This window comes from Hetaerina americana, unplaced genomic scaffold, assembly GCF_022747635.1.
Source record: "Hetaerina americana unplaced genomic scaffold, ioHetAmer1.1.p SCAF_2, whole genome shotgun sequence".
Classification (NCBI taxonomy): domain Eukaryota; kingdom Metazoa; phylum Arthropoda; class Insecta; order Odonata; family Calopterygidae; genus Hetaerina; species Hetaerina americana.
Genome location: NW_027286763.1, coordinates 9,638,864 through 9,665,983, shown reverse-complemented (window position 1 = coordinate 9,665,983; position 27,120 = coordinate 9,638,864). Strand labels below are relative to the sequence as shown.

General features: G+C 41.0%; 1 protein-coding gene across 1 annotated transcript in view; it reads left to right on the top strand.

The window, feature by feature from the left end:
* The first annotated feature begins 9,376 nt into the window (after positions 1 to 9,376).
* Positions 9,377 to 27,120, top strand: part of LOC139687538 (neuropeptide Y receptor type 2-like) — a 68,427-nt gene continuing 50,683 nt past the window's right edge. The window contains exon 1 of the mRNA XM_071584748.1: positions 9,377 to 10,180. Within this exon, the coding sequence (XP_071440849.1) occupies positions 9,377 to 10,180 (804 nt within the window). The remainder of the gene's footprint in view (positions 10,181 to 27,120) is intronic.

The following is a 27,120-nucleotide window of genomic DNA, read 5'->3' as shown; positions in this document are numbered from 1 at the left end:
TTCAGTGAATCCTTGTAAATCATTCATTGACGGTCGTACCGTATCGTTTTTCACTCATGAATACTTCATTGAGTTAGAGCAATATCATTACTCGTATTGCGTTTGGCTGATTCCATTCTACTACCATCAACAATGGCTATTTATTCAATTACATTAAAATAATGCTCATATTTATATTATGCAAGCCATTATTACATCAAATTTACTTTACGACTAAAATATTAATTCTTGAATTATGGCCGTGTATTTACGTTAAGCAGTTGCTAGAACCACACTACACGTTATACTCCAATTAAATGTGTTTTACGTATAGTGAACTGTCTCTTTATGGGTTTTCTTTTTCACTTACACTGAAGTTAATTAAAATTGTAACAACGTTCTTATCCACAGTGGAATAATTCTAAGTGAATAAAAAATTGTATTTTGTTATGCCAATAGAAATTAAAAATTTAATTATTTTACACTCATCCTAGACCTACAGATGATTACACATACAAGCTTAAAACCAACGTTGTTTGTGATTTCAATGATAGTGACATACTGAGGTGGGAACTAGCTTCTCTCCACACAATTTTTACAAAGAACAGTACTTCAGTTCCGTCGACAGTTCTGGATGTTCTTATATTCCGGAAAATAGCCCTGTCAACAACCCGGTTGAATCATAACGATATCAAGAGTGTATCAGGGGAAATGAGTTTGATTATGCTACCTACTCAAAATCTTAATGTTCCTCATGAAGGATATCTTCCTGTCCGGGTTCTTGGAAATGAACATAAGTGCCCCGAGACATTTGGGTGGTTGTGAGTAACCTTCGAGAGTATATTCTGATGCTACGCCAAGCTCCATCGCATTGTCATACCTTCTTCGTCTGCATTTGGAGCATTTCTTTCCCACGGCCAATGTGAAATTCTTTAATGGAGGCCATAGTCTCACCAATGGACTTGCATTTTGTACTCAATGAATATATGAATGAAGCAACACCAACCTTTATTATTATATTAGTGGATAGCATGCCCGCTGTGTATTCGTTCAATATTTCTATATTATGTAATTATAGTTCCCTGAAAGTCACCGCTAGGGTGTGTGGCAGGGGTGAATGCACACCTATATAGTTTTGACCTGAAAATAACCCTACCATGGCCGGACAATGTTATTATGATAGCTTATCGTTCGTGGAAAAATGGCATCTTAAATCAATCTTTTCTACACATAATCTCTCCTACCGTCGTACGATGGGGGTAATAATACATTTTCAACATCATTGCTAAAGAGACGTCCCTCCAATGTATGCAAGAGATTAAATCTCTAATTTAACCTTCGCCCTGTGAGTGATTCCCCGCCTAGCTCCTCCAATACTTGGGATACGCAACTACAGGGTTCGTCCGGAAAATAAGTGTACTGACTCCTGGGCGCGCCGCTCCAGGCACGCCCAGCACCGCTCTGACGGGCTGCGATTGGAGGGGGGTATGTTGGCAAGCGACGCTGAAAAAGGCAGTCGGCTCTGAGCTGTGGTGTAGTGAGGAGCTCTGTTAACGCGAACCTCCACGGTTCGACCCACGTCACGGAACGCGATGCCGAAGTTTTTGGAGCAGCGTTATTCCATCAAATTTGCGGTAAAGCTTGGGAAATCGTCTACCGAAACTGTCGGTATGATTAACCAGGCTTACGGGGAGTCAGCCATGCCAGAAACATGATCTTTCGGTGGCACAAGATGTTCGTGGAGGGCAGAGAAGAGGTCGACGACGAGTCTTCGAGAGGTTCCCGATGATGCCTTCGCGGGAGCGTTCCAGGAATGGGAACGCCGCTGGAACAAGTGTATCGACTCACAAGGGTCCTATTTTGAGGAATATTAGCTTATGATATGTAAAAGTGTAATAATTTTTTTTCCTGAGCTCAGTACACTTATTTTCCGGACGAACCCTGTATGTTTATCGTGGCCTAACCAGCGACAGGTAACATTTCCCTTTAAAAATTTCATCACATTTACCAAGCATTCTTCGAATATTTCTTAATTTTTTTTAGGTTGCCCACACTCCCCGCATGTGTTTCACCCTGGAGAGGTTGTTGGAGAGGGTAGCGCCTAGGTATTTAATCGAGGCATTCCATTTCGGTGTTCCCGATGCAATAGGCGTTCGGGAGGGAATTGCTCTTTTCCCAAAAATTCATCAGGACACACTTTCTCAAGTTTAATTCTAATTGCCAGGTGTCGTACCAGCGTTATAAATAATATAGAACATCTAAGATCCAATTAGGTACGCGGAAAATATTTTTGTATGAGATAATTTGCACATTACTGCTATTTTGCATAATGTAAAAGCGTTGCTATTGGGTCACATGGAGCTACGTCCCCTCCGATGCTAACCGGACCTCCAAGGTGGCTGGCTATCTTCTAAGGGGACCGACTACTCCGCCGCCACCGCGGCCGTGCGCATTTCATATGGGACAACCGCCCTGCCTCGGCGTTAGTTAGATCTGGGAAGGCTAGGTGGCGGACGTAGCTCCATAATAATACGGCATGCGACGGGCGGTATTGTCGCTAACTTCAATAGGAAGAAAACATCAACTCTGCTCTTATTCCAGTGATACGAAAATGATGAATAATGTTTAGTGTTGGCAGATTTGGGTATTCATCAATGTTTTAATCAGGTAAACTAATTGAAACTTTTAATAAATTATATATTATTTCGTAAAATACGCGATTTTTCAAACTAATAAAATCCAAATCATCTATTTATCAATATAAGGAGACATTTTTGGCGTTTAATCATTATGAACTTGATCCCGAATCATCGAGATTGAATATTAAGTTTGTCTAATGCCGATATGATCTAAGAAATTAAGAATTTAAGGAAAATGAATGTAATGCAGGTAAAAACATTATTAAATAAAACCAAATGAAATGATTAAAGAGATACGATTAAATTTAATGCATCTCTTTGCACATTCTATTTGGTTAAGTGGATTACTTTTAATCTATGCCTTCTGGAGATACACGTGGTCTGTTCAAAAAGTATCGCGAATTTTCTGTTTTTTCAAAAAGTATGTATTTATTCATCAATATCTATTTTTTCCCCATCAAAGTAATCCCCATTAGATATTATACACTTAGGCCAACGTGTTTTTCCAATCCTAGAAGAACTTCAAAAAATCATTTTTTGTGATCTTGTCCAGCTCCTCCTTCGCTGCAGTCTTTTTTCTCGTCAGTCGTAGCGTAGCGTCGTCCTTTCATGGACCTATTCAATTTCGGCAACAAAAAAAAAGTCACTGGGGGCCAGATCTGGGGAATACGGTGGCTGCGGCATCATTAGTGTGTTGTTTTTGGCCAAATATTCGTGCATAAGTAGCGATGTGTGAGCAGGGGCTTTGTCGTGGTGCCAAAGCCAATATTTGCTCTTCCACAAACCAGGGCGTTTGTAGCGGATATCTTTCGCAAATTGTGCCTTACTTGCAGGCAATATTCCTTATTTACCGTTCTATTCTGAGGCAAGAACTCATGGTGCACCACGCCCCTGCAATCGAATAAAACTGTAAGCAAAACTTGCACATTCGACCGAACTTGGCGCGCTATTTTCGGTCTTGGCTCGTGCTGCAGCTTCCATTGGGATGATTGAGCTTTAGTTTCCACGTCATAACCATTAACCCATGACTTGCCACCAGTTATTACCCTCTAAGGCAATTTTGGGTCGTCGCAGACGGAGTCATTAGCAAATTTTAATACGTTGGTGTTTTTGGTCGAAATTGAGTAATTTTGGTGCGAATTTCGCGGTGACCCTAGTCATGCCCAAATCATTGGTAAGATTCGAATGGTAAGAGCCAATCGATATGTTTATGGCCTCCGTAACTTCTCTAACGGCGATTCGACGATTGACCAATACTATTTTCTTCACTTCATCAATCTTTTCGTCCTATCGTTGACGTGCTCAGGCGTCCGGCACGCTCTTCGTCGTTCACATCTTCTCGGCCCTCTGAGAAAATTTTGCGCCACCGATAAACGTTGATTTGGTCCAAGTTAGCCTCTCCATATGCCACAGTCAACATTCAGAATGCGTCCGCGCACTTTATTTGTTTTTACACACAATATTTGATACATATCCTTTGATCCATTTTTTGGAACAGGCAAAAATCGAAGACAAGCCAAAACACGTCCAAGCAAAAAAGCTGTCAACAATTGACTGAGCTTTCAAAATGGCCGAAATTTTCGACACAAGTGAGAGATATAAGTACCAACATAACGCCACACAAAATCAAAAATCAATTATACGTAACTCGCGAAAATTCAAAATTGGCGATAATTTTTTAACAAACCTCGAATGTCGATATATTAATGCAGGTTTTTATAAGTACTAATAGGCGTATGAGTATACTATTATTACCCATATTTATTCCTTTTGCAACCCACAGCACGAGGAATTATATTGATGGATTAGTTCTTATTTGTATTCAGTGTTACTCTCAGCCACGAGACCACGTCGGGGTGTGCCCGATGGGTTCGTGGTGCTTGCCCGCTGACCAAAACGCCGCGGTTTCGTGTCTCGTCCCATGCATGGGAAACTCGTTTCTACCTCCGGGATTCCTCCCGTGTGTAGCCAAATGTAGCTTTCCGCTGTCGCGGTCACCGCTGATGACCGAAAAATAAAAGTAAAAAGAACTTTCTCAGAAATGGTGGATACGTGATCCAGCAAAAGGGAGGATTTCACTATTTCCCGAGGAAGCTTTAATCAAGAGTGATAACTAAAATAGCCTTTCAATTATTGAATTAAAACGCAATGGTAACCTTTAAAAAAACATTTTAATAGGAGTCATAAAAAAAGTACAGCAATCAGGCCGACTGTTGGTTAGAAGAGTGATCACCTAACTCCGAGGTTAAGTACGCGTGTTAGGTGATCGAAACCCGAGGGTAGAGATCACCTTCTACTAATCCCTACAAAAAATTGACCGATAAAAAAGATAAGAGGAGGGATCAACAATTCATAATACCTACCCTACACTCCAAAAAAGAAAGTTAGCATAACTTCAACCTGAAAATTACAAGTGTTATCTATGCTTAGGAAATTTCTCTATGCTAGAATTTACTTTTCTTATGTTTTTATTACTTTCTTCAACGTTGATTGAGTATGCGACTCGCACGATTCTGAATATTTTGGCCAGTGCCAACCCCTATCCGACCACCTTGGTGTTTCCCGCCGGAATGGTTTTCCCGGTGAGGGAAAAAGGAATACTCGAATCCGTTCGTCATCTTATCTCCCTTATTTGTGTGACAATTGTTTGCTCTGATCGTATGCAATTGTGAGGCCCAATCAGACTGGAACTAAGTACATAAGTCGTTAGAAAAAAATGCACTCATCATTTAAAATATAAGAATATCTGGCATTATCGACTTTGAAGCAAAATCCCCAATTAAGCAGAATTAAATATTGTTTTCAAAAGGTCATAGCCCGGGTCAATGGGACACCTGATATAAATCCCCACAATTTACTCATGAATGTGCTGCATAGGAGCTGAGAACCTTTGCTGCAAATTTAAGGCATAATCATCAAGGCATGAGCATCAATTTGTAACCATTTTAGCACCTTTAAACTATTCATTTTTGTAATTTTTGATTGACGGTTAATTGTATTGGGGAAGTACAAATTGCTGAAGACTTGTAGGTAATTGTCTAACTATCGTTCCTATGCTACCTAACAGTATTGTCTAGAACTAAGCCCGTTAACAATTCCCTCGCATTTGTTTGTTGTAGAATGAACTTCCCTTGACCTCGAGTGCGGTCAAAGGAGTAATGGGTAGCGAGATTGGTAAAAGGAGCAGGACATGTCTAGGGAAAAGAGGGAAAGGCACTTATAATCCTTGGGAGGGGGTTGGGTTACAGAGAGGGAGAAGGGACGGTAATGTTAATATGGAGGCCCTGCGGTCTCATCTCCTTTGGAACTCCTATGCAAACCACGGTCGTACCTGTCCTCCCCACCCCCCCCCTCCTCCTCACCCGGTCACCTGATATTAAGCCGAGTCCCTGAGAGACAAATTTTCCCGCCAGTCTCTCACCCGGCGAGGGAAAGACAATGTGCTACATCGCCGAACTGAATTCACTTTCCCAAAGCACCGATTATATCCCTTAATCACAGAGCTATCAAGTAAAATTCAACCCGGAATTAGCAAGTAAATTATTTGGGAGAGTGAATATATATATATATATATATATATATATATATACACATATATATGGAGGAAGATGCAGGAATGAAGTAAAAGACCAACGCTATTAATTTGGAGAATCATGTAGTTTAAATTGTTACTAATAGCGGGTCCATGTATGGTAATGATTTGAGCCCCTTACCTTTCGAGGGAGCCATGAGGACTATTTGCCTTTTTTGTGTTCGCAATCGAGGCCTCTTGAGTTTTAAACCAAAGGCTAATTTGTTTCCTCATGTATGACTAGTTAAAAAGCCTAAATCAGTTTGATGAGACAGAAAAACAGTTTCCCGACTTGGTTTACTTACTTCACTCGTATCCATCCCCTCATTTCGCTTCCGCCATCACATATTCCGCCCCGTCTGATTTTCGGGCACCGTTAAGGGTAAGGTAAGCGAGATCTGAAGCCATTTTTCCTTCAGCGTCTTACTTTCCTCTCCAGCGAAGACCCCGTCTATCTACACGCATCCAAGAATGATTTTCTGCTTCAATTATCACCGCCCGTCACTGATTCAGATTATCATGTATTTGGAAAAATGGAGCATCTTATTTTAATGCTAATGTAAATAAGCAAAAATATTCGTTTTGAAAGAAAAGAAGGCCAGCCTAGGGAAGGAATAATTTGAAACTTGAAAATATTTTTCAATTCAGAAGAAGGAGCACTTGGAAACGTATAAAGGGAGAAATAATTTTGGAATAATCCATCCATCTTGAGTTAAAAAGAATCACCTGATAACGGCTTCCAGAAAACTCTGGTGTTAGGAAATACGTTATTGCAACATAATCATGGAGAACACCTATCATTGATAGTTTAAAAAAAAACAATACTCCTCCGGTAGCATATGTAGGTGATTGGAATTATCAGGAACGTGGTGGCAACGGGGAATAACGAAAAGCGAATGGACGGATAACAAACGAAGAACCCGTGCTACGGGAAGGAACACAATGAATTTTGTCGAAATGGCTCCGAAGACGGAGGGACAATCTCATTTGACACGCTCTGAATCACAAAACCCCCTTGAAGACAACAAAGATGGTGGTTATAATTTACGAGAGGAAAGCCACTAATTGAATACATTAAATGCGCGTTGTGAATCCAGGAAGATATGAAGACGCCAGCTGAGATGGAAGTCGAGCTGACCCTCGCCACCCAATCAATCTCTGGAAAGATAACTGCCGACGATTGGAAGATGAAATTCAGGGGCAATGCAGACGGGACGGGTTAGGAGAAGGAGGTGGCTAAGTGAAGGAGCAAGTTAACTCTTCAGGGAACTGGAGGAGGGAAGTGATGGAGCGGACGAAGGAAAACGGTATGTAGTTTGGCGTCCGAGCTTCCATCCCCCTCCCACTCTCTGTCAGGCACATATCCACGCCCCCCTTCCCCGATACCCTACCTCCGCCTCACCCTGGCGGTCCACCCCCCCGCCGCCGCCTCCCCGCTCCCCCTTGGGGAAACCTTCAGAGGGGGAGCGCCCGACTAGTACCGCGCGCACCAGTCACCGCGAGTCTGCCGATCGGTGCGGTTCGCGGAGAGACAGTAGGCTTCTTCGCCGTCGGCGGTCGAACGCGCGCAGCTGTTGCGCGCTCTCTCTCCGCGTTCGCCCCCTCGAGAATCCGACTCCCTTCTCAGCCCGCCTCTCCCTTCCGCCAACCCCCGCTCAGCGGATCGCGGTTTTCTCAGTCTCCCCGCGCGTGCGAGAGGGAAAGGTGCCGTGAGCTTGCGATCCGGGAGAGTCGAACCCCGGTCTTCGTTCCCTTCGAGGCTGTTCATCGGACGAGGTGGGGACTAGATCGCCGCAGTGTGCTCCTCCCGTTAAAAAAGTGTGGAAAAATACTTTCGTCACCGAGGAGGAAGAGGAAAGGTTCGGTTCATTATCGACAGAGGGGGTAACGGAGAGGGAAAAGGCTTGACGACTGAGTCCAAAGGTGTGGTGTTTGGGGGGGGTGGGTGAAATTCCTCCCCTTATCTTTTTCCTTACCAAAAAGGAGATAAAAAAACTAGTTGGGTCATTCACAAACGTTTTGATGGGATAGTTTTTGGTAAACATGACTTTCAGCGGTGCGACCGAAAAAGCTTAAATTACTTTACCCACTCACTATTCAGAATCAATATCTTTAAATAGGGAAATCTTTGTTTTCCAAGCAGACTTGAGAGAATCTATGGGAATCAAATTTTATGCTCTTGTTTCCCGGATTTCAGTGCCCACGATCACAGCCGTCAATGAAAACTAAGAATAGCTTAAGAGGAGGAAATAGGAGTCCGATTAAATTTTAAGAAACTTGTCAAGCTCTTAGTAGTGATTTGAAAATCAGGAAATGTGCCCAAAAAGTGCCCGTGAAAATTCCCATAAATAAAACTAATACGTGAAGAAAAAGTGATTTTTGTGTATTCAAGGGGATTTATAATTCTGGTGAGAAATAAAATTGCGTAACCGAATCGTGTAAACGCATAGAATGCTAAAACACCGAAAAAATATCGATTCGGAACACGTGAATCTTGAAATTTTTCATCTGGTCTGCCCAAGGATAGCTGTGGACTCAATGAAGGGGAAAGGTACTTTATAAGAAACTTTTTTTAATGTGAGACATGCGAACACTAATTATTATTTAATTTGCGATATTCCACTTCGCCTCAGTGAATAAAAAACATTACAAAGAAGAAGAAAATTCCCAGAGCGATTGTAAACGGAGATCCACGGATTGAATTCATTCCTGCCTGAGGAAGCGATTACGAATTTACCTCAGCGAAGTGGCAAACAGTATAGAGAGCTACTTCAAAAGACATTGAACTAAACCTCATTTCAGCATTTGGATTAATTTCTTGGTCAAAGGCATGTAAATTGTAACGAGGATTGGTTTTGTCGAATACTCACTTGGGAATGCGAGGTTTGATGTAAACTCGTGACAAAATGTAACCTCAAACTTTTTTCATGAAAGAACTATCGCTCCGTGTTTTATCGACCTGTCCACGATCTCCAATGATCACTGAAACGCGTCTTTGACTCGATTTGAGTTGACCTTCGCCCGCCGACCCCGCGCATCCGTCGGAAGCGTCCGGGGAAACCTCCGAGACCCTTTTCCCTCGGGGGCGATTCATCACCGCCCTCCTCCAGCTACCCCGCGGAGATAAGCACCAAGGAAACGCGGAGTACTAGAGCGAAGATGCCCGCTGGCGCCCTCTCCTCCCCCCATGTCATCCTCCCTGGGAGGCTGTGACCCCACCGCCCTCGTGCCCGGCGGACTCACGCTGAAGCAACTCTACGAGCTCATGATGGAGGCGGAGGAGGCTGAGCGGGCGGCGGCGTCGGCCGCGGGCGGCCCCGGGTCCGTGCCCCGCGTGTTGGGACACGGCGGTGGCGTCCACGGGATCAACGGCACCTCCGCCGGCGGGGCGCACCGCCAGGGTGAAGACGCGGGCGGGCCGGAGGGCGACGTCGTGGGCGGCGTGCCCATCTTCAACTTCAGCATCCTCGAGGCGTGGGAGGTGCTGCGGGAGCGGCAGGGCGCGGACCGCAACCTCGGCTCTGCAGCGGCCGAAGCCGCGCTCATCGCCGTCTACGCCACGCTCATGGCGGCCGGACTCGGGGCCAACATCCTGCTCTCCGTGGTGGTGGCCCGGCGCCAGCACATGCACACCCCGAGGAACCTGTACGTGGCCAACCTGGCCGTTTCTGACCTCACTCTGTGCCTCCTCTGCATGCCCTTCACTCTCGTCTCGCTGCTCAAGAGGCGCTGGTCCCTCGGCGAGGCACTCTGCAAGATGGTGCCGGCCGCCCAGGGGGCCAATGTGATGGTGTCGGTGGGAACCATCACTCTCATCGCCCTCGATCGGTACTTCACCATCGTGAGGGGCGGCGGCGGAGGCGGGGGCGTGGGGGAGTCGGGCGGCGGCATGCACCACAGGCGCCTCCGGAGGCGGCGGAGGGTGCTTCTCTCCCTGGCGCTCCTCTGGCTCGTGGCCCTGCTGGCTGCCGCGCCCGTTCTCAAGTTCCAGGTGAGAGAGGCAATCCTCAGGGCGAGATATCGTGATCGCGTCCGCTTCATTTACTATCCGTGCTGATGTATTTAGAGCTTCGACTCGTTACGATCCACGTAATCGAGATACTATGCGATGATGGCGAAAATAATCAAAACTTAGGTAAATTCCTCAACTATATTTTCTACAGAAAAATGACTGATTTTACCCTGAATGTCATCATAGTTTTCATCCACATTCAAACAATATTGCAAGGAATTCGATTATTTCGTGAAAATCAAGTAATGTACCTGATTTTGCCAAACTGGGCTGAAGTGGTTGTTACATTTACGAATGAATTTGAGGCACTAAAGAAAACATAATTGCTGGCGTGCATGCTGAGATTCTCCAAGGCAATGCATTAAAAAATTGTTATTTTTTGCATTATTGGGTGAAAAGGCGTCAGTTGATCGAAAACCGAGGGATGATAGTCAATATTGAGAAAATTACAGAATCAGGATGAGAAGCAAGGGTCATTGGAAGAGTTCAATGATAAAAATCATTCAGAAAGATTATTTAATGAGTTGCCTTGAGATAATCAAGGAATGGGGCCGGCTACCTGAAAGTTAAAAACCAGAAATCAAAGCGCATGTAAAGTGAAGCACGTGGATGAAAGTATGAAAAAAATAGGAGTAATTGAATATTTGTACGGCATTTGGAACGACTGTAAACAGGGAAAATAAATCATCATCAAATGAATGCGTTATTAAAAAATGCATCAACAGATTAATGAGATATGATGTTAGTGGAGTGTAATGGAGGCAAATGAGTTTAGGATCGAGTGTGGATTTTCGGGAAAACTGTTCTGAGAGGAAACTCCATTGGCATACAATGAAACTTCTGAAGTTTCATTCTAGAGAAATGTAATAAGACGTATGGAGTAAGTAGATCAGATGCGAAGTATTAGATAAGAATTGGAAAAAAGATATATTAAAAGAAATGCAGGACTTTCCGCGAGAGTAACTTTGGCGGAGTTATCCACTGATCCCGGTCATGACGAATGATTTTCACCCACTGAACTTTCTGAGTGGAATAGGAATGTAAATGATTGACGTCCGAAACAAGTTGAAAACGCGACTGGGGGAGTTATTGAGAGGCAATGAGACAATGCTGGCCGAGGGAGAAAGTTATGTGCAAAAGAAGGAAGGAATAAATTTACATTTTATAAAAGTCATGAAAGGCCGTAGGAACTTTAATGACTTTAAAAAGAAAATAGGGTACGGAAAGGAACATTTATATTGCAAGGCCCTTTACCATAAGTTGAAAGTTTAAAGAAAGCACTCCTTTTGAATTCACCAGAGAGCGAATCCTCCGCCGAGTAGCCAAAATCATTCACAGACATGCTAATATGTTGAAACAAGCTTATTGTACATAAAACCCAAAACAGTTTCTCCCTGGAATTAACATTTCTCTCTGGACCTTGGACCGACATTGCCAATAATTATCATAGGAAATCTACCGGTTAAGGTATCTTTGGAACTGTAAATCAAATCATTATCAAAAGATGTATAAAATTACATTATTTGGCGATTGATGGGTTCAATAATTTAGTTGTTTTTGAAGCAGGGTTTGAAACTTGACCTACCATTTCTGGCACGTAGTCTCACAAAAAATATTCATGCCCTACTAAGTGAGTAGGAAAATATTCAAGTCTAAAGCATTCTAAGTCTATGGAACTGATACAAATTTTACGTAAAACGTATGTAATTCATAGGCAAATAATACGAATAGTATACATCTGCCTTTCATTAGCGTTGGCATATTCAACGCGTTTGAATTAATTTCCGAAATAGTTTCCTCGAGCATATCATGGGCATTAAGCTCATTATCAACAGTGCTCGATTATATTCCTAGAATTTCTTTGTAAAATCATTAGAGGGATATTCTCTTCCAAAAATATTTCTTTGTTAACGACGCATGCCTATCGATGCACGACATATCCTAGTGAAGTTCCATTCTCTAATACAATCATTTGTATGTTAAATCATTTAATTAATTCCCAGCGTAATATTTTTCCAACACATTCCAAAATTTAGCGGAAGGTTAGATGCCTCTGAAAAAAATATTTACTGATACGTGTGTACAGACAGCCAGTATGTAAGGCACCAAGTGTGCTCCGGTCGAAATCTCCGAATATGACACTAGGCAAACTTGCAGTTTTCTTCTTGAAGTTTTTTTTAACGCAAGTAGTCTGGATGTTTTACATTTCAATAATCATAATTTGCAAAATTCGTAAATTGATGTTATAAAATAATATTAAACTGACGATTACTGCAAGGGTGTTTCTTTTGTATTTTTTATGTTGAGTTGTCAATTAACGTGCAAATTAGGCTTGCGCATTTTAGGACATCGCCCTCTATATTTGGGGATTTTCGATCACCTTTTTGAGTCGGGTTGATATTTCTTGGCTTCCTTAGGTTTCTGACAGTTTTCTTATCATGATTTCACAAATAATATGTTGACGCTTCCTTCAAGTCCACATAAAAACGGGCCTAGTGAAGCAAAACGGGTGTGGTAGCCAATATGACTCTAATTCTTTTCATTTCCCGCTGAATTTATCGGTTAACTACGCTGAATCAGATACATGATTCTAGTTTCATAACGTGCTTTACTCCAAATTTTAGGCTCCTCAGCAGATTTTGTCTCGAGTTTGAAAATTCTTCTTTAGTTATTTTTGGTAGCTGGAGAATGTTCTGTTGGGTATTTTCCAGGAGGGAAGACCTAGAGACCCTTGAGGCGTCCTGGTACGTGAACCGGTACACGATCTAATTTGGTCACTTTTTTGCTATTTGTATTATTATTTTTAGGATTTTCCGGGAATGTGTACAACATTCTTTAGATATTTTATACGCTGCCATTCGAGTTATAAAAAGAGCTGTGGAGTTAGAGAGCATTGTGGGAACGGGTCGATGCGCTAGCCCTTATCACAACGCTTTCCTACTTCCTGTAACTCTCTCAAAAATTAATTTTGGTTTCCTGATGCTCCTTTCTCATTTTCCCATTCTTTTTTCTTGTTCTGCTTAAACTCCTTCAGAAAATCCAAATGGTATATATCATTTTATGACGTAAAATTGAAAATATTCGAACACTTATCAGAAGTAAGTTGGTAAACTCTGCTCGCACAATAAATTTCGCGGATAGTTTCTGAAATTATGAAATTTCGTAATTCCTTTTCAAAATTCTAAATGAAAATAATTTCTTGAAAATATTCGTGGAAAAATAGATATTATATTTTTAATTTAAAAAAATGGCTTTATTCATTCGTTTGCATAAACATTTCAAATTGTTTTCTGGGAAAAAATCTGCCACGTATGTTCTTACATACCCCTTCTCAAACGGGGTCATTAATACTAATTGCGCATTAATTGAACTCGATATTACAATATTAATTTAAAAACTGTTTTATTTAGTTTTAGTTAAGATTTAACAAATCTCGCCAATTGTAGGTTCGTAGTCATTATCAAATTCAACATTTCCCCACCGAAGAAAGGAATTGGACGATAAATGCGATGCGCGAGCATCTCCTTTCGTCTATGCCTTAAATAGCCCGGGCGTGCAGTGTTCCCTCGAATGTCACGGGAGCTGGCCGTCAAAAGAGGGGGCACCTCTGCTCGAACTGTAAGACCTATCCGTCTTCGAAGGAGCAAGGTCTCCGAGCAAGGAGCAAGGTGGATGTTATCCGAGAGGAGCGACAGGGAAAAAGTGGACACTTAATTTTCTCCTCACAATGCGGGTGTTAGAATTCTTTCCGTTGGCCTTTTCTCTCTCTCGTTTTGTTGAGTTCGACTCTTTCCTCCATGCATCTCATTTCCCCAACGTATTGATTTCATTCGACTGCTCAACACAGCATTGTGCATTATTCCATGGTAACAACCCAGCTGTCTCCAGCCATTTCCCCCATACACCTCCATGTTTGATTTGCATGCCTTCATTTACTGCAGTCCAATTAGGGTGACTTACTAGAGGTATGAAAAATCCTAATTACAAGTTAAAGCGAAGTTAAAACGTTCGCTATGTTCAATTTCTTTTTAATTTTCTGGTTAGGTATGCAGTTGGATGTAGTGCGGTTTTCAGTTAGTTCCCTAATGTGAGGAAAATAAGATTATTTGAATTCTAAATAATAGGTAATTAAATGATGAAGGCATGCTGTGTACTATTCCACTTATCAACCATTCAACATTACACACGGTGCATATCCTTGCCTCTTCCAACAAAACGACCTGATATCCGACTCATCAGTAAACTTGTTATCCCGAATACTTCTTCCTTCCTTGAATCCGTCCAAATGCCTATTCTATTCCTTCCTCTCTTGCGTAACGTTCTGCTATCTAGGATCAACATCCCATCGCTAATCAAGACGCCATCCTACCTGCTTCCTTTGGATGTCTTCCAACAAATCCCTCTCCTTTCTCACATAACCTAGCACTTACTTGTATGTTTTCCTTCTTCTTATTTCTCCTTTTCAATCCTCAGCTCAATTATAGTATCTTTTTCACTTTAATTTAACGATCGTGTTTCCTTAATTAGAATTTTTAGAATTTTTTTAGAATTATATCTGTTTTAATCCCACCCAAGCATTTTATCGAGTTGATATCCTTTTAAATATTTTTCACGGAACGATATCTACACATTTCTTTACATATTTTATCTATTAATTAATTTATTTATTCAGTATTAGTCCGAAAACAGCACATTTTGGCCTTTGCATCGAACTATTAAAAACGATAACAATGGTCACATTTACAAACACCCAAGCCCTAGGTGGAGGAAACTCACCCAGGCGGGAATCGAACCCGCGACCCTTGGAATACCAGACGAGGACGTTACCCCGCCGCCACCGGGGTCGGCGTTAAATACTTAAAGAAGCATGACTGCTATCTGCTTTAAATAGATAGTTGTTATATGAACTATTACCTATGATTTATTTGGTCTTGCATATATCTGTTGGCGTACTAGCGCGAAATCGGTATGAATATCTCCTGTGCAGTAATTTCAGCAATATTATGAAATTATATCCAAGATCACGTTTGACTTCAGTTAATTGGATCCTTCACTTCGGAGACCTTTGATCCAAAATTCACAAATAAACACGGACACTTGAGACCCTTTTATTGTTGCGAAAGTTCACCGAGTCTAATGCAATTATAAATAATAATAGATACAAGATTTGTGTACAAGTATCGAGAAAAATGTTCTTGATGTGACTGTACGTCGCAGCGCGCTCGCATTATGCAGGCTCGGTGGCTGGGTCTGACCTCCAACACGCGCCAACCGCCATTCGCCTGCGAGCATTCGTTTAGGCAAGATCGTGTATTTTTATTGGGTCCTGTCGAGTGACTCCATGCAAGCGCAAATTGCAGTGAACGATTGAACTTCGGCACGCCAAAAATTTCGTGTTGGACTGAGGAAATCAAGTACAAAGACGTTGGGAATGATTTTCAAAGTGTTCAAGGACGAAGGAATGTCACAAATTGCAGATTTGAAGAGCAAAAACTCTTCAAAGATGGCCAAGAAAGTAAGTCTGGGCAGCCATCGACGACAGGAACCGACGGCGACGTGCAGCAATCGCGTGAAGCGCTGACCACAGACCATCAGTTAAGCGTCCGAATGATCACAGATGTCATAAGGGAATTAGTGAGACGATAGTCCATATCATTAAGCTGCTCTGGCAAAAGTGCGTCGACGCTTAAAGGATGTCCTTTGAAGAATTTTGAAGCATTGTGGCAATATCTGAAATAATTCCATTTTTCCGAATCTTTTCCAAATACTTTTTATACAAGCATTATTTATCTGATTGCGGGAAGACCTAATGAACGACTAAATGTACAATAATTACATATTTCAAAGAAAAGCTAAAAAGAAATCTTCCTCAAATACCTTGTGACTTACGATTCCAATAATTCAATAATTAATGCAGAGATATTTTTTTGAAAAAAAAATGATAAACGAATAATATCAAGTAAGAGACCAAAATTGCATAATCGTCATCATTATATATATATATATATATATATATATATATATATATATATATATATATATACATATATATATATATAAGAAAAATATGATGGACTATAGAGATATTTTGAGTCCTGGCAACCACGGGGCTCCAGAAGACCAAATTAGTTAGAATAGGAACGTGGAATGTTAGGACAAAGATGAGGACAGGGAAATTGGAGAATATAAAGCGAGAGATGGAAAGGGGAAATATCGATATTTTAGGTATATTCGAAGTGAGATGGAAAGATCTGGAACGCTCCCACGAAGGCATCATCGGGAACCTCTCGAAGACACGTCGTCACGGCCTCTTTGACGGCGTCCAAAGTCCCGTATCGCGTTCCTTTCAAACTCCTCTTTATCTTCGGGAACAGAAAGAAGTCCGGTGGTGCCAAGTCTGGGCTGTAGGGCGGGTGCGGCAGCGTTGCCACGCCGTGCTTGGCCAAGAAGTCCGACACGACAAGCGCGGTGTGAGACGGCGCATTGTCGTGATGCAGCCGCCAGATGTTTTTGATCGCTGGCCGGACGCGGGCGACTCGTTTTTGAAGCCTGTCGAGCACTTGGACGTAAAATGCAGCATTTACAGTTTGTCGTTCAGGTACAAATTCGTAGTGGACGACTCCCCTTTTGTCAAAAAAGACAATGAGCATCGCCTTGATCCGAGATTTGCTCATGCGAGCTTTCTTTTAACGGGTTGATGATGGGGTGTGCCACTCCGCACTTCGCCTCTTCGACTCCGGGTCGAACTCAAAGATCCACGTCTCGTCACCCGAAACAACGTTCTCTAAAAAATGTGGATCATTTTTGCAGTGATCCGCAAGTTGTGTCGCGATTTCCAAACGATTGAGTCTTTGATCATCACTGAGCACTTTCGGCACCAACTTTGCACAAATTTTTCGCATCTGTAATTGGTGCCTAATAATCTCGTGCACTATTGTTTTTGGCACATTACACTGCTCTGCTATCATCCGAACACTAAGACGACGATCAGAGTTCAGTACATTGCGAACTTTTCGCACATTTTCGTCGGTGAGTGTCGTTGATGGGCGTCCAGGCCGTGGTTCGTCGTCGACCTCTTCTCTGCGCTCCACGAACATCTTGTGCCACCGAAAGATCATGTTTCTGGACATGGCTGACTCCCCGTAAGCCTAGTTAATTATACCGACAGTTTCGGTAGACGATTTCCCAAGCTTTACCGCACATTTGATGGAATAACGCTGCTCCAAAAACGTCGGCATCGCGTTCCGTGACGTGGGTCGAAGCGTGGAGGTTCGCGTTAACCGAGCTCCTCACTACACCACAGCTCAGAGCCGACTGCCTTTTTCAGCGTCGCTTGCCAACATACCCCCCTCCAATCGCAGTCCGTCAGAGCGGTGCTGGGCGCGCCTGGAGCGGCGGGAAAAAATCAGTACACTTATTTTCCGGATGAACCCTGTATATGGGCTGATCCGTAGTATTTATGAGGAAGGAATCTGGCGGGAAGACTTTGTGAGATCAGTTTTAGTTCCTATTCCGAAAAAGGTAAAGGCTACATCATTTGAGGAATACAGGACGATAATTTTTATATCCAACGTAGCTAAAGTTGTTCTCAGGATCATAAACAAAAGGATGGAGAGTAGGGCAAATGATTACTCAGGGGATGATCAGTTTGGGTTAAGGAAGGGGAGAGGTACGCGTGATGCCATTGCAGTAATGAGATTATTAATCGAGAGGAATATAGAAAACAACCAGGAGGTATTTGCCTGTTTCGTAGATTTCGAAAAAGCGCTTGATAGAGTGAATTGGGAAAAACTAATGAGTATTCTGCAGAAAATAGGAATAGATTGGAGGACAAGCAGGCTAATCCGCAACCTGTACGTGTCCCAGACTGCTCAGGTACGAGTGGGGAACGGGGAGTCCGGATGGGCAGTGTTAGGAAGAGGTGTAAGGCAGGGTTGCCCATTATCACCGTTGCTGTTCAAACTGTATGCAGAGGAAATGATTAAAGAGGAATGGGAAGAACTGCAGGTAGGAATGAAAGTGGGCGGGGAATTCGTAAAATCAGTTAGGTTTGCTAATGACCAAGCTTTAGTTTGTCAGTCAGCCAAGGAGCTGCAAGCATTGCTTAGTGAATTGGAAATACAGTGCGACAGGTATGGGATGAGAATCAATATTAATAAAACAAAGGTTATACGATTCTCTAGAAAGAAAAAGGCTAAGCTTAACATTAAAATAGGATGGCAGAAAATAGTGCGGGTAGAGCAGTTTACGTATCTGGGAAGTGTTTTGGACCAACACGGTCAAAGTAGCAGGGACGTAAGGAGAAGAATTGCGCTAGGCAAAGAGGTTTTCACAAGGAGGAGGGGGTTGATGGACGGGACGTTGAGTGAGGATACTAAGAAAAGACTCGTAAAAACTTTGATTTGGAGCGTATGTACGGTGCGGAAACGTGGTCATTGAAGCAGGAGGATAGACGTAGACTGGAGGCTTTTGAAATGTGGGTGTGGAGAAGAATAGAGAAGGTTAAATGGACAGAGAAGAAAACAATCGAAGAGGCACTTGGTATGGTGGGCTAAGAGAGGGGTTTGTTGGGAGCAATCCTATGGAGGCAGGAAAGTGGCTGAAGGGGGTATTGACCGGCAGCGGGATTTTGAAGACTATAATTGACGGGAGAATTTTAAGCTAACGAGGAAAGGCAAGGAAGAGGATAGGGATGTTGGACGGGATGAAGGGAGGAAGAAAGTACTCAGAGCTGAAGAGTGACCTGAGCTAGATTAGGATGTTGTGTTTTGCTAGGGGCCACAAATTATTTAATTAGTAATTACGTTCATCCAGAAACCTACCTTCGCCGCTAGATTACCTAATAATAATAACATGTCTAAAGAAAGAAATATAATGTAGGTGATAATGGAAATTTTTTTGCAATAACTTCAAATGCTTCATCTTAAAAATATGTCTCTATAAAGTTGAATGCTATTCAAAATTGCATTTTAAAATTAAAATATGGTATCCCCGTATATGTACTCACATGAAGCTGCACACATTAACTTTTTACTCACTCTTAACTTTCCCAAGCTGATGTATACATGAGCTAAGGTTGCGAAATGGTGATTCGAATGCATTTCACCCACTCCTCCGAGGCCTCTTTCGCATTTGTGAAATGGATCGTGTGAATAATTACTATCAGAATCAGACTATACCCAATACGGTTATAAAACTCATTTGAATTAATCATCGATCGCAACTATTGAAGACAATGTCAGGGGTTCAATGAAGATATTTTCGTATTTTTTTGGTTTCACACATTCATGATTTCGCGAAAATTCGCTCGTACGCAAGAATATGCAACCATACAGATAGGAACCAACAATGGAAAAAAACACCTCAAACAGGAGAACACTCTGCGTTCTTATCGACTATTGGTTCGTCAGGGGTACTTGCTTCCAACTAGAGTTCATAGCGGTAATACTCTGATAATACACAATGGTAGGTGAACTTTCTCAAGACAGATCAATGTCAATTCCATTTTCTCAAAAAGACATTTTGGACGCTCGGTGTCTAGATGTCATCGCGGTTCCCAAGATTTCATCATTGGATTCTTTTGAGGCAAGAGAGGAAAAAACGGGAAGCGAGATGCTGACGAGAGGACGCGATAGAGGAAGCTGACGTCTCTGCAGAAACGTGCCGCGTCTCTTGGAATTTCTTGCGCAACCTGACTTTTCTCGACCGCATACCAATTCATTTTTCAACTCTTCGCCCTCCTTTCATATCCACTTACTTCTTCTTTTTACGGTAATAGAGGCAGAAAATGAGTTTGCTCCGTCCCTGTGTGATAGAACATCCTAAGACCTCCGTTTGCTCGCTTCCGAACATTGACTGTTTTTTCGTCAAAAAATGGTGGTGGTTGTTGAAACGCCGAAGATCGTATTTTTTGCACCGCTCCGATATTCAAACATTAATACGTCACGCCATTATCGATGAAAAGAGATATTATAACAGCGCGAACTAAGTGAAACAGTTGCGATAACTATGCGAAGTCTGTTGCAAGTTTGATATGGGCGCCCATCGCATCAAAACTTTGACCACCTATTTGAACAGTAAAATTAAATGATAAAAACGGGAACACATTTAATTTTTGCTGCTAAATATTAAAATCTAAATCCGGGATTATCTTTCATGGTAGTAATTCTTACATTTTTTGTCTTATGTCCACCGATTTTCATTTCGTCTTGTCTTTAAATTTTTATCTTAAGGTTTTGTTCGCCCAGGAACGTTTCATTAAAATTATGAGATTGAAGAAATGTCAAGCCAATATTGATTTTATTGTCCCTCGTGTACCGCTGGAATGAAAATTTAAAGAATGCTTGAAACCAAGGTGCACTCAGAGCAATCCCTAATTGGAGGCATTGCTTTTTGTGGCCATAAAAATCCAAGCCGTTAATTTAATTTTGAAGCATTGAAAAATTATCATTTCGTCGCCAAATTTCCCTCCCTTGTACGAAAGGATACAGAAATTTTTAAATTCCATGATTTTCATTTACCTTAAGGTTTCTTTCCTTTCTCTTTCGTGGTAATCTCAGCTGCAGCCATATGCCCCGACACATTAAAAAAAGGGGTTTCGATTGGTAACGCCAAGTTGCATATGAACTTCAATTACAGAACGGTAAGCTAAACGAGAGAGCTTAAGTAGACATTGAGTTGAAGAATGAATAGTAAGTTGGTCTGCTAAAATTTAAGCGATCTCACCATCATTTGTTGAATATTGGTGCCAACTGATTATTTTTATTAACTTATTTTTATAGTTACAGGGGCCACAAACTTTTTCAACGCAAGTACGAAGTACAGTTTGGAGAAATTAATGAAAAAATTTCCATTTCCTTGGAGCTTTTAAGTAAGTTTATTTGCTATACTGAGGCGTCCAATACAGGCAATTCTAATGACAAATAAAAACTTTAGGAACTCAATAAACTATATTCAATTATAAAACTGTAATATCGACAATTGGGGAATCCCAGAGGACCACGTGGTTTTTTTCCGGATAGTCAGTTTTTTTCCATTTTGGACATTTTGAGACAACATACAACTATAACGTCCTTAAAAAATAGAAAATATGAACGGCATAACTATGTATCTCAATTTTAGTAATTAACCTTAGGAAAAGCAATATTTCAGAAAAAGCAATAATTAAAAAAAATAAATATCTCCAAAATCGTATGTGGCGATAAAATACTGAACGACACCACGAAGGGAATAGCCGAGAAAATTTATCACTTAGGAAATAAAACAATCATTGAATGAAACGCTTTGATATCAACGGCTTTTACAGTTTTCCGTCTTATGAAGTTTCCGCCTTGAACAGTTTAACAGTGGTTCCTATACTAATGAAGAGGTCGGCTTCATATGGTCCCTGACAAATGAAAAATTTTGTATCTAGCTCAGCATCTCTAAATTGGATTCTCTACATTCGGCTTTTTTCCATTTACGATTGACTTTTCTGAGAACCATAGACCTTTTATGTCTTTTCTCTTTCTAAAATAGCAATTCTTTCAAATTACTCTTCCACCACAACCAAGCTCCTACTTCTCCTCGACATTCTAGGGATATCTCTCCCATCCACTTTTTCTATCTTATTCGACTCTGTCAGCTAGCCGCCGCTACAAAATACATCCCACCAATCACTTAGCGTGTCTCTCCCGCCACCAAATGAATTCATAACTACCCTGAGCGGGTGACATGGGCGGGGAATTCGTTCCGGGCATACGGGAGAAAATGGCGGACGACGGTGTTTGAATTATTACCGAAACGCTGAACGGTATTTTTTACTCTCATTATGTACGATTTCAAAGGGGTTCTTGAAGTTATGTCCTTGAAATTAACAATTTTAATTGGAATAGTACTACTGTACTTATAAACCTCGATAGTGATCATCAGGATTCATACCCATGGGTACTAGTGGGCATTTATTTAATAATAAATTTGTTTCCTCCTAATAATTCGCAACGAATCACCCCAAAATACAATGTACAACCCTTCTTCATTTCCGCACACTAACGCCCCTCCTCATTCCGCCAGCTTCCCTATCCTATTCCTCCCAAAACCTCGCTTTTGTAACTTTCTCCCTTCTCTTAGTACTCCAAATCCCATTTCTCATTAATATGTCCTACATGCACGTTGCCTGCCTCTTTTGGATGCCTCCCAAAAAACATCTCTCCTACCCACCGCGCCTAGCACTTCTTCCTAGGTTCTAGTTTATGTCCACGTCAATGCTTCCATCTTTCTCCACACCCACATCACAAAAGCATCACCACTGTCATCTTGCTTAAAAGGCTGTTTCCATGCCGTACAAAACATCGCCTCATATCAAAGTTTTAATGAATCTTTCCTCAGCCTCCTCACTCAACGTCACTGTCATCAATCCTCTCCTCCTTGTGAAATCTTCTTTGTCTGACTGAAATCCTTTTTTTGCTATCCCACAGCTTTTACTACCTTGGTCCAAAACACTTTCAAGTTAAGTGAACTAGTCCATCTGCTCTAGTTCTTCCCCCCATAACTTTAACATTTAATTTCAATTTTTACGAAACTTTCATAACTTTGTTTTGTTTAAATTTATATTCAGGTAGTTTTTATCCAAGGATTTATAAATAGTGCTAAAATTATTTCCCTTGATTAAACTGTTAATTTTGATTGAAGAACGATAAAGCTCTTTTTTTAACAACAGCACAAACATGCCGTAGGTGAGCATGGCAGAAAAATATAGCAATGCTCCGACAGAACAAAGAAATATTTCTTGCAAAATATCACCTTGCTTGCCAATCATCTATTTTTTAGTTCAACAACACTTTTCCTCTCGAGTCGTTCTCGTGTTTCTTATCACATTCTTTCCTTTCGCGTATTGTCTGCTCAAAGTCGTCTACTGGCTGAAATGTGTATGCTACTGAAGGGAATGAGATAATGTAATCTCAACAGTTCCTCCATGCACTCTTTTGAATTTATTTCGGAAGTGAGGAGAAATTTTAAAGGCATTGTGAACTCCGTGACTCGTGCTTACCTCGTTGGCTTAGAGGTTATTCTCTTGGTTATTCAAATCCGTCATCCAGGACGATCCACGCATAAAAGGCGGATTCAAATCAATATTTCTGGAAGCAGCTTTTTTAATGCTTTGATATCTTGCAAATATGAATAAAATTGATCGCTCATGGTAAATCGAATATGGTCTTATTTTTTATCTGAATAACTATTTTATCCCTAATAATTTGCCGTATTCATATCAGTAAATGGAGGTAAACTTTATCAAATCCTGGATTGACTAAAACTCAAGATGAGAAAATCCAGTAACCAATATTGAATGAAGATATTTTTTCGCAAATTTGATGCCGATTCCATTCTCACTGAAATTTAATTATATCCTCATTTGTATTTGTTTAAGTTATGTCAAAATTTTCGTTCCTAAGAAAATGTACAAATAAATATAAATGCTCTTCCATTAAATACGACATCAATATTTTCGGGCGAATGGCTGTTTTTTAACAGATTAAATAATCAATGGAAGAGCCCCTAATTATGTCTCTTGCCATAGCTACGTGCTGAACCCAACTCAATGATTGCAGACACATGGCGGAATTATTCTCGGGAACATTGGGGATTCAAAGCTGGGCAAATGGAAATTAGAATGAAATATTAATCGTGTTTTCTAGAATGCAGAACCTATCGCTTACTGATGAATAAGCGGTGCGATGCAAATGGCATGTCTCAAAAAATCAGCTTTAGAGTGCAGCTGGGTAAATGTAGTTTGTTTCATTTCTAAGGTGTCTTCTCACTGTTTGTGGCAATATTTCGTGAAAACGGCAGAAGGGACTATAATCTTCAGTATCTTGGTAATGCGCAGACATAATTAAAATTACGTGGCTTACATTCTAATGGTTTGATCGCGTATAACATGTAATATGTCCATTGAAAGTATCCACTGCAGGTTACATTAACGAACTGACGACTGAAGGTAGAAAAAGGAGATTGGCCCTTCCACGTGAAGAATAAATACATCACACGATCATGGTTTCGATGCTGCCCATCGTCATCGGTTGGTGCACGTGAAATATTTTTCAACTTATATGTTCCTAGCTCCAAGAGGGGAGGTAGGTAGGGGCAGTAAGGGAGAGGGGGTGAGTTGATTCTTGTTTCAGCAACCTATCAGTGGGCTAGGGGAGGGGCAGGGCATGTATTCGATGGTTTCTGGCTTAAATTTGTGCAAGTTTATATTAATTAAATGGCCATTAAATGAAGAACACAATGTAAGACTCCACCATTCTTAGAAATAGCAGCGGAAAAAAACAAACACATTTTGTCCTACATTTAATCAGGGGGGGGGGTGTTTGTCTACAACGGTTTGATCTATATTAAGGGACGGTCGATGATCATCACTGCCGTGGTGGGGGTAGGGTTGGGGTGGAAAGATATTGGAGTCTTTTAAGAATTTTAGGAAGGGGGAACAGGAGATGTATATTGTTTCGTTGACCACCTCAAACCTGTCAGACTGAAGGGATTGCTAAATTTCCTACTTCTCCAAAGCTTTCAACCTGTGTCCTGTCATTTCTGTGTGACTAATGTTCGCTGTTAAGATACTGGCATGATTCTTTTCCAAGAGGCTTTTGGCGAATTAGGATCTTTTGTCTTTCTCTGTGTGGTATGATCGGTGTCCTTCAATCCTAACATCAAATGCCCTCCCTATCTGTCCAATGTACACGTAGATGGCGTTACAGTCCGCGAAATTGAGATTATAAACCACGCTTTGATGCATTTCGTCAAATTTGCCTTTGGGTGGCCCCATTATATATTTTAAAGTGTTTGTGTTGTTAAACGCTGTCTTGATTTTGTTTTTGGAGAATATTTGTCGTATTCTGAGTGAAATGTGGCCAAGAAATAGAATCCTTCGCCATCGGTGTCTTCCTCAGCATCGCAACCATGGTCGTGTGAAGCATTAAATCTTTATGTGGAAGTGCAAAGTGTCTTTTTTTACCCTCATCGTGAAATAATTCCACAAAATTAAGCCTGAAACGGTTATGTTGAACTGATGACCGTTTAAAATATTAGGCAGATGAGGGAGCACATCTTGCTCAGAGGGAATCCAACGTAAATGCAAGGATAATTTTGGAAAATGCGGTTAAGAAACAGCTAGCGATCTCGGGTATGAATCAATTGCATTTTACGCGTCAATTCGCGTGTTACATTACATAGAGGAGGTTATACCTACGGTTAGGGAGTCAGATAACACACGATCAAAAACACTACTGGTGGAAGCAAATTTTGATCATTTATAAGCCGCAATGAAATACAAATTAAAATTTATCAGGATCACTGGAAGTAGGGGATCAAAACTGGAGCAGCGAAGCTTTAATATGAAAAAAGCAAGAATACCAAGGCTGACATAGGGAAAACTTTAGGCTAGGGTACCACGATAGGGGTAAAAGACGAAAATTGGATTAGTGCATGTAAATAACCGATATAACTCTGTATTAGGGCCAAATTGAAGATTTTAAAAGAATCAGGAATTCAAATATCTACGCTATATTGGTGTTATATTAGAAAGAATGGAATGGAAGAAGGTTAATTCGGTTACGGTGGTGTGGTAGGACATTGGTTAGAGCGAGGTTTGAATCCGGGTGACGTCTCTGGGCACCCTCATCTTCTCCTACACTCTGTGCTATTTCGGGTACTAGGTCTCCCAGGGAATTAGGGACACCGCAGGGAGCGGAACTTCCAGCGGGGTATTTGAATTTCGTGCCCTTCTCGGCATGTACACTACGTATACCCTGTACGTATGTCGCTTCGTAAGAAATGATTTCTACAAGCACCTATTCGACCAACCTTGAGGTTTTTTTAAGTGGTTAACTTCGAGATGGAGAGAAAATTATACAGACAGCAGAATGATTAACTAGGTGACCTCAAAACTAGGCAGAGTGTTAAAAAACGAAGCTACCAATTATGGCCAATAAAGAATAATCCCACAAGAAATTTGACGCTCAAAGTTATTAGGCACCATCTAAATCCTACGATAAATAGCTGGAAAGTATTAAAAAAATGTGACTCCAGTGATACTTTCGGAAGCGCATTTACCTGAATCAGCTGGAACGAACAGGTTTGGAGAACCTGATTATTTGGCATAATTGATAATCATTAAATGAAAATTAATAAAAAATATATTTGAAATTACAAACAATAAATGCAAGTAATGTTGGGCAATAATGCATATATAACCTCTAGCATCAATAAAAATAGAAGCTTATATCATTAGAAAGACCAATGTGAAAGTAACATACGATATATCTAATTTACAACGGGAATTAATCTGTGTACAAATATGAGAATCAAGTTATAGAGCTCATTATTTAAATCCAAAAACACCCACAAGAAAGAAGGATACTAAGTAAATTTTAATCGAATATTTCACGTGATAAAATAAGGATTTGCAATCAAGGAAAACTCAATATATCACGATTTGTAGTCGAAATGGTGTAATCGAGCGTCTGGAATGGGGTTTCGATGCGTTAATAATATAAAACAAAAAGTTTAAAAAAGTTCAGTCAAGAGATTCCGTAAAAAATCTTAACAGTACTCTAATTAAGACATAGAGCCCAAAAAAAGATATTTAATAATTCTGAACAAGAAAACGCAAATTTTTAATTAACAATCTATATTTACTGTTGCTATGCGAAGACGCAATGCATGCAAGAAAAAGTAGCTGGAAAGGGTAAAACGGAAAAATATATTACGAATACCGTGAATAACTCAACATTGCGAGAGAGGAAATGTCTTGTAACAAAAATTCGTACATCTTTGATAATATCCCCCATTAATAGCATCACTTGCTTATTTATCTTTTACACACTAGCAAGTCAAGAAATAAAGAAACAAAGAGCATGATGTGCTTCTACGACGTGCTTTAT